At 37.1% G+C, this 8,953-nt stretch overlaps 1 protein-coding gene across 3 annotated transcripts in view; it reads right to left on the bottom strand.

Annotated features, from left to right (window-relative positions):
* fbxw12 (F-box and WD repeat domain containing 12) overlaps positions 1–8,953 on the bottom strand; it is a 9,155-nt gene continuing 202 nt past the window's right edge. The window contains exons 1-10 of one of the 3 annotated variants that reach the window (XM_053644180.1): positions 8,368–8,953; positions 6,215–6,252; positions 5,926–6,095; positions 5,623–5,744; positions 4,836–5,042; positions 4,552–4,716; positions 3,694–3,904; positions 2,441–2,622; positions 2,196–2,326; positions 1–1,348 (exon numbers count right to left, since the gene is read on the bottom strand). The exon at positions 8,368–8,953 is cut by the window's right edge and continues 202 nt beyond it. In XM_053644180.1, the coding sequence (XP_053500155.1) occupies positions 1,249–1,348; positions 2,196–2,326; positions 2,441–2,622; positions 3,694–3,904; positions 4,552–4,716; positions 4,836–5,042; positions 5,623–5,744; positions 5,926–6,091 (1,284 nt within the window). In that variant the 5' untranslated portion in view covers positions 6,092–6,095; positions 6,215–6,252; positions 8,368–8,953 and the 3' untranslated portion in view covers positions 1–1,248. Of the gene's footprint in view, positions 1,349–2,195; positions 2,327–2,440; positions 2,623–3,693; positions 3,905–4,551; positions 4,717–4,835; positions 5,043–5,622; positions 5,745–5,925; positions 6,096–6,214; positions 6,253–7,208; positions 7,413–8,367 lie in introns of those variants that run through there. The other 2 variants (XM_053644179.1, XM_053644181.1) reach the window with 2 other exon arrangements.

The raw sequence follows: 8,953 nt of genomic DNA, 5'->3' as shown, positions 1-8,953 counted from the left end.
CAGTGATCAGCTTGGGTGTGATTTACGCCGTTTATTTTTACACTTATTTTAATAAAGAGTGTTTGAGAGTTTTAGTGCAGTAAACTCACCTGCGTAATTATGATTTTGTAGGGCATTTGTAGAGCATCCAGGAAGCAAAACGTTAAGAGTAATTAAGATGGCTGATGGAGAGTAAACCTCAGAAAATAAAGGCATTGATCCAAATCACATCATGAACACAGCAATCACACACTGACTATGTTGTTGAGACAAAATCAACATCATCCATAACCGTCAATCATTATCACACACACAGTACCACTCACTGAGGAACAAGAAGGCGGAGTCCATAATTAGTGAAGCTAGTTCACTTAAATAAATAAATAAATAAAAACTCTTCTGCTGGTAGTGTGTGATCTTTACATCCATTCTTGAAGTGTCTCTCTAACATGCAGGTTTTCTAATCACTTGAACACCTCTAGTGGATATTTCACTTTAACTATGACTTGAAGTCTCCGAGGTACGTTCTGTTGTTAAAGAACTGCAAACTTTTGCATCGGACTTTTATTTCTTTTTTCGGCACCGGTACAACAGCGAGTGTAATTGCCCCAGTGTTTAGTGTAGCACATGCTTGGCTTTTGGCTATCGTACCCTGTTAGATTCATCCTACATTCACCTACTCCTGATGTTTCCAGAGCTTTCTGCGCTTGGAACTCTCGTGAAGCCGTGAATAATCTCAGCTGGATGCGGTAGTTTCGTACCTCCCGAAAAGACTTTTCCATGAGACTACACGACCCCATATTGCAATGATTTCTAATCACACTATCAAGTCTCATCCAGAAGAGGACTGGTTCCATTTTGAGCCTGGTTCCTCTTAAGTTCCTTCTTCATGTCGTCTCAAGGAGTATTTCCTCACCACTATAACGTCTGGCTTGTTCGTTAGGGATCTAAATCTGCATCTGGATTTCTGTAAAGCTGCTTTACGGGAGTGTTTATTGTTATTATCATCCAGTGCGCCTTTAATGAACCTTAAACACAATATACTGATTTTGTACAAAACAAAATCTGCCCTGAACAGTTCAAAAAAGACATTGTTCTATACTGTAATGTTAAAACATTCAGAGTGCACAGTGATAATTGCACTACAACACATCGCTAACACTACATGCACAAGCACAAGCAGCGCTAGGGTTAGGGTTAGGGTTAGGACAGTTATTTTAATACAGTGGGTGTACATTTTGTTTATTAAAATTCCCCCCGCAAAAATGTTCAAGAATTAAAGATGTAGGCCTTCAGGGCGTCCTTCCCATTAACGGCTTCCACCGAGGCGACGATACTCGCGTAATCACACGCCACTGCAGTGAATCCTCTGGAAATAAACAGTCACGTGATCAGCACATGAGGCCTGCACAAAGTGTTTTAATTCTCTCATACCATAAACCAATACATTTAGTTTACTAAACAATGACACGCTGTACTTTTAATCCGTTTATAATTCAATTTAATGTTATGGCACGTCCGTGAAACAAGTTATTTAGGTTATGTCAATATTTTGCAATAAGTAAACACATACGTAAACACGATAATGGAATTCTTAAAGTGAGCAAAAAGTATTCATTTTAATTAATAGATATTAGAAACGACGTCTCAAGATGTCGAGAGTCCTGAACTTTGTACTCATCAGAACTAGCTTATTTTCTATACTAATCTAAGCGCTATCTCACTGCTGATACAGCTCAGACCTTCACGGAGCTCGTATCATCTCTACCCCATCTTTCACTCCCTTCCTTAGACACGCTAGAGGAGAGCTTTAGTGTCATGCTGAATAAATGTATTAACTCTGTTGCCCCCTTAAAGACAAAAACTGTCTCTGGGATAATTCAAGCTGTCCCTTGGAGAAATAGTACCTCCACTGTAAGACTTAAAAGAGACTGCAGAAGAGCAGAAAGGCAGAGGAAGCACACAGAGCTTATGGTTCACCAAGCGATCTATAAAAACAACCTGAAAATACTTATCAATGAAATGAGGTCGAGTTTCAAGTTTAATTAATAACCCCTTTTTGGTTCTATTGGGAACTTTACTTTTAAGAGTGTAGGTTCTTCAGAGCAGTGTTCTTGGTTCTTCGAAGTATCTTCAAAGCGAACCTTATTAGGTTCTTTGTGGGACTGGAAAAGGTATTATATATATATAAGTCGGTGATAAAACTCGGACCGTACCTGGACATGGAGTGAGAGCCTCCTAGCAGGTTATACTGACTCTCCAGAGTCAATCCTTTATCTCCATCCTTCTTCCACGTCAGAACTCTCAAAGATAAATCCCGCGACGCAGTGACCACCCGGAAATCATCCTACCGGGAATCAAAGGCGTGTGAACGGGTTTCATTTCTGTGTGTTGTGAAGGTTAATGTGAGTGAGGAGGAGGAGGAGGAGGAGGAGGAGGAGGAGGAGGAGGAAGTTCTCACCACACACACAGATGTGATGGGCTGCAGATGCTCCTTAAAGCTGGAGATGAGTTCTCCTTTAACAGTGTAGATATTCAGGTCGTTACCGTCTGTAAGCAGAACCATGTTGCTCCCTTTCGCCTGGAGAACCATGTCCGAGTGCCAAGTGTTTAAATTCAGCTGGAAAGATTCAACCTCCCGAGCTGAAACATACACAAATCTCATTTTTGGCAATAATCCATTCATTAGTAATGAGATGAATAAAAATAAATAAATAAATAAAGCGGCCTTAAATAGAAAAAAAGACACAAAAAAACTTGATTTAATTACTCAAATATTTATTTATTTACAGTTCCGTTTCATTAATAACTGCAGTTTTTAATTATCTCTTAAAAACACTTTGTCAATATAAACAATATTATAATTAATAGTAGAATAATACTATCAATACTATACTACTATTAATAAAAAAAAGTAACGTTAACAACTAATGATATTAATACAGACAATTATTAATAATATTATATTATTATTATATATTATAATAATAAAGCCACATAACAATGTTATTAATATCATTAGTTGTTAACGTCATTAATCATTATAATTACATGTATTAATAATAAGTCTTATTAATCTCCTCATCTTGACTCATTAGAATGACAAACAATTCTAAATATTATCATTAATTATGTTATAATTATATATGAATAAAATTAGGGTACTTATAATAGTATAATAATCTTATTATAATGTCAACTATTCAATAATTATAATCGGTGTATATTATTATATGTGTTATATTTAAAACTGATCACTACAGGCTTTATAAATATATATATATATATATATATATATATATATATATATATATATATATATATTTTAAACGATTGCTGAGTGCAAAAGTTTGCATCCTCTTTATGGTTTTTAAATGGAGAAAAAGGAGTAAATGCACCTTGATTAAAAAATAAATAAATATCTACAAAAATTATAATTCCGATCTAAAACATGAGGGAGAAAATGAATAAAATAATCACCTGGATGAGGTTTGAGAGAGAGAAAGAGCTGACATATAAACAACTAAAGAATATTTATATTACCATGGCTGATATTTTGTTATTTTACTACTATTAATATAATATTAACCTGCGCGAGTTGTAAATAAAGCAATGCCTGTGAAAATGATTCGGAATAAACGACGTTTCCGTCGTCTTAAGGGGGTGTAAACTTTTGCACTGGGCTGTCTGCGGTGTCGGTGTTCGTGCTCGTACCCTGAGCCTCCTGCTTGTATCTGGACTTCTTCAGGCTGAACTCGAACACGGAGAGGGATTTCTGGTTGAACGGCGTGTTCTTGTGAACGATGGCGAGTCGCGCCGGCTGAGAGGGAAAAAACACCGCCGCTGCGCAGCCACTGATGGGTAAATTCACACACACAGCTTCAGCGTCTTCCACCGGACTACACACACTCGGACTGCTGAAAACCTGCCGTCAGAAACAAACACACACACACACACACACAATCCTGTATAGACACACAGTACTTAGTGGTGTACAGTAATAAGATTATTAAAAGATCATTAAAAGAAGACTATATGGGGGGGGGGTTAATGTTCATCTGAGTTGTTAATGTTCATCTGAGTTGTTAATGTTAATGATGTTAATGTTCATCTGAGTTTTCGCTGGTTAAGTTCTCGACTCCAGAACGGTACAGAGATTAAAAAAGCTCCCATAAACGGTTTATAATTCAAATAATGAATAGTTTATGAGTCAGGTATAATAGGCCAAAACGCCCTCATGGTTTTTAAAAACATACTTCCTGCCGAATGAGCTAATTATCACATTACAGACTTTATTGAAAAGAGGCTTCCTAATTACACCACAGTGCTGTTGATTAGTTTTCCATAACAGCGGCTCTGACAGTAGCGCAGGTTTATATTAATGCGCCCGCTCTGATACGTTATCGTTTCTATAGCAACAGCTCATTAACACAAAACATCGATTTATGTGCAGATGTTTACGTAACGTTTACGGAAGGAGTCTCCGGTGTCGGCGCTTCGTAACAGTCGGAGGTAAAGCTGTAACGTTAATTTTCCCGACATCGTCAGGACGAAGGAGTTTACGCTTCTCACCTTTGGGCTTAAATCCGAGTTGTCCTTGGATGCGGTGAGAATCCACTTCTTATCAGGTGACGAGAGGAGAATGTTCAGACTGAACGAGTCGCACACGACGTGGCGTGATATTTCCGACAGCTGTGGTGACGTCAGGGCGAGGAACGATCCCAGAACCGTTCCCACCTCAAACACAACAAATTGCATACCGATGTGATTTGGAAGCGTGTGTGTGAAAGCGTGTGTGTGAGTTTGAGACACTTGTAAGGACGCTGTGAGGACAGGGTTTTACAGACAGAGTTTACCATGACGAAAGAGTTTCCTTCCGTGCTGAACGTCATTAACGTGCACTGAGACGAGCCGGAGGAGAAGGAGCTCAGCAGCTCTCCCGTTCGTCCCTGCCACGTGTTAATCGTCCCGGCGCTGTCCGATGTGACCACGACCTCCTGCTCCGGGTCCGTGACGATACGGGTCAGCGGGTTCTGAGCGGAGCTGGACCACAGATTAACACCCTGAGACATAAACACACGCTGGAGTCCACTTCTAAAAAGATTTAGAGAGCTTAACATGGAGTAATAAACACAAGCACATTTCACAGGGGTGCCAATAGTTTTACTCTCATCCAGGAATATATACTTCATATATGAATATGCAAAAAGCTAAATGCTACATGCCCCGCCCCCATTTTTGCTAAAAATTTGCATATCGTCGAGCAGGTATTACTTTTTAGTATTTTTAAATCCAACAATTTGCACAAACGATTATTTCAATTCTCTCTTTCTTCACTGATAACTTCAAAGTCTTCCAAATATTGTTTGAAGAATAAAAATGAAATAAAGTTTGTACTTGTTTCACCATTAAAATGAAAACAAACGTAATTTTTCTCCTTCATTAAACAGTTTAGGAATGTAAAATCTTTGCATGTTACATCTTCTTAATTTGCATACTGATACGTGATTGGTTTTTATGTTTTATGATGCAACAGCACTCACATCAACATTTAAATAACTTCCTTTAAAAAGAATTGAATCATTTAAAAAAAAAAACAACACCTTTTTATAAGTTTAGAGTGATTATAGAACTATCTTTCACCTTGTAAATGTCCCAGGCTTTGAGCGTTCCATCAGTCGAGGCGCTGCAGACGATCGGCGTGAAGTTCCACATGTCGTGTAAAGCACTGTTTCCCATCAGGTAGGAGAAGCCGACAATCCGACCTTCAAGAAAAACAAATTATTCGGGAAAAAAAAACAGATTCCTCTCTCATTGATTCTCATGCCATTAAAGATGGCCGACTTTGTTGGATTTCTGGATCACAGGCTGAAGGATCGAGGAATCCAGGATGCATAGTGAGAGGTTTGGAAAGTGCCTACTACAGTATATGCAGATGATTTGTACCTGTATGTCCTCTCAGGCTCTTACAGCTGTAATCTCCTCCTGATCTCCCCAACTTCATGTTCAGCTCCAGTGAAGAGCGATGGAGATAATAACGCTTCCAGGTGTACGACTTCGTGTCTGATAACAGCTGGGCCACGTTACAGAAACCCCAGCGACGCAGACACATTTCTCTGGACGGAGGACATTTTTTTAAAAAATCACTATATTTTTATGTTAATAGACAGGAAACATGCAACAACATCACAATCACATGATAGCAATAAGCTTTATACGATCAATATGTATTTACCTCCATAACCACTGCGTTTCTGCAGCTTCGTGCCATTCCTGAACATTTAAAAGGAAAAAAAAAACAAAATGTATAATATTAGCTATATGTAAAAGGTGCATTTCCTACAGCGGTATTAATACGTAATATTGGATATCAACCATCTTCAGCCTTTTTTTTAAAACCCAAACAGAACCTGAATCTCTTGTTGAAAAATTACGAACTACTCTTCGATGTTATAGTTTTGAATGTTTGCGTCAAACTTGTTCACACAGTTTTGCTGAATTCGCATTTTTCCACTTTAAAACAAAGACTTTCCCAATACTTCTGTATGAAACTGGTGAGTGGGCGGGGCTACAGTTGAGCTCAATGAATGACGTCACTAAAGACGTCCACAGCTTTCAACCAATCAGTTAAACTTTATCCCTAGAAACAAGACTCTAGCTAACTGCGGTAAATATACACATATTAGAGTGATATTAGGCTGTTTTGGATGGCAGGAGGGAATGTGGGCGTGTTCACATTTGCATATTATGTTTATTCATGAATTATCATTTTAGTAGATTAGAACAAAAATGTTCAAATGTTTTAGTCTATGTAGATCGTTATTGCTATCTATGTTTACATTTAATTAATTAAATTAAACAAATTAATTCAAAATGTATATTCAGGAGTGTATAAATCATGCAGAAAATGGCCACAAAATCACTAAATATTGTGCTACATATAACAGATCTAATGTTTTGACACGTAAAATGATTTAAAGTTTGATTATTAACTAATAACACGATCTGCTGAAAAACGAATGTAGGCTATCTGTTTATTTTTTTTTCTCTTCCGTGTTTGATAAATCCCGCCTTCTGCGCTGTGATTGGATGCTAGTATGCAACCTGTCCAATCGGCAGACTGTATGAAACACTAGCCAATCCTAGCACAAGGGGCGGGACTTGGTCGGAAAACGAGTGGGGGGGGATAGCAACGAAGCTAACTTCCGCGTTCTGTAAAAGCGCCTTACCTTACAAACACACGACACTCTGATTAAATCATCTTCACTAAGAAAAGAAAATATGCTTATTAAACTGTCCAGAGTTAAACTGTGTTCATTATATTCCATATTGTTTGTCTTTTGGAGAATAAACTATAAAGTGCGACTGAAATAAAGTTGGTTTGACGTTCGACATTCGCGGATGTGCGGAAATTAAGGGACCGTCTCTAAAGTTACGACATTGTTAAACACGTTTCTAACTTCACTAGCATTTGAAGGGAATGACTTACAGTCATATAACGGTTATATGTAATGCAGTGTTCATTATAGCTGACACCTAGATGAACACTTTCCAGTTGGTTATATGACTGTACATCATTCCCTTCAAATGCTATTGAAGTTAGAAACGTGTTTAACAATGTCGTATGTAACATTAGAGACGGTCCCTTACTTTCCGCATCGGCAGCTACGGTAAGCCTATTGGGACAATCAGTTAGAATAGCGTTTAGTTTATCAAATCTGTGTGGCACAAGTACATATAATCGTAATAAAATAAAAATAAATAACAATAAAACAAACAGATAATAATAAATACTGTGTAAAAGATTACTATATTAAGTAATTGTTAAATTAATTAAATTGTTATGAACAAAATAAATGAATAAATAAATAGTTAATTTAAATGTAATTGTGATTGATTCGTTAATTAGTTTTTTGTTTAAATATAATAAAACTTAAATAACCCTGTTATCTAATTTACATAATTTATATAAGTGTAAGTTTTATGTAACGCAATTAAATTGCAATTATTTTAATCACAGTTAATTAACACTTCAATTACATTAAAATGAATGAAAGATGTATTTTTAGCTAGAAAGCAAATTAATCCGACGGGCACATATTCACTGCAATTAGCAAACAGTTAGCAAACGTTTCATCATCTGAAGACTTATTTTTTTTTGTTTTGCTTTGTTTTGTTTTGTTTTTATTAAAGCCAACATAAAAGCATCATCCATACACAAGGTGTGTATTATAAGAGTAATGACCTCTTTCAGTCAGCAGGGGGCGGAATAACTGCACTTATGATTAACACACACACAGCACATCCCAGGTCTTTACACTGATTTATTTGGCAGATATTTTATCTAAAGTATGAACACAAATGAAGTCCAGTCCAAGCTCCTGATACCTGAGCAGCTCAGAGTCTCATCACAGCCACATCAGTGGCTCTCTGGAAGTCCTGGGATTAGAACCAGTAACCTGCAGATCAGTAGATCACAACTGCACCACGGTCTCTGCTTCTGTGTGGAATTAAAAACCCGCCGTCTTCTTCATCAGATTCTGCACCTCAGCACATCTCTCAGAAGTTTATTACACATTTAGAAAAAAAAAGAGCAGTGTTTCTTTAGAAAGTTAAACGTTCTTAGCTTTATAAAAGGGTTCTGCTTAGAACCATTGTTCATAAAGAAAAAAATATTGCAGTTTCTCTACAGGGACAACTGAAGAACCCTTAAGCCATGTAAAGTAAACAACTTGTAGGCTAGATCTCAGTATTATAGTGAAACTGATTAAAATAAATTGTAAATGTGACAGAAATAAAAAATAAAAAAAATCTGATGAGAACCTTTGAAGAATTCCAAGTAGAACACTTCAGAACGTTACAAATACTTTAATTATACAAAGAACCCCTAGGGAACCTTTGAAGAACTCCAATCCCCCCCCCCAAAGTGTAGTTAGTTCTTCTAACTACGCTTTTAGAAAAAAGGGCACTCTAA

Source organism: Ictalurus furcatus, chromosome 15 (genome assembly GCF_023375685.1).
Source record: "Ictalurus furcatus strain D&B chromosome 15, Billie_1.0, whole genome shotgun sequence".
NCBI lineage: Eukaryota > Metazoa > Chordata > Actinopteri > Siluriformes > Ictaluridae > Ictalurus > Ictalurus furcatus.
Note: the sequence above shows the minus strand (reverse complement) of the source record. Positions and strands in the feature narration are given on the sequence as shown.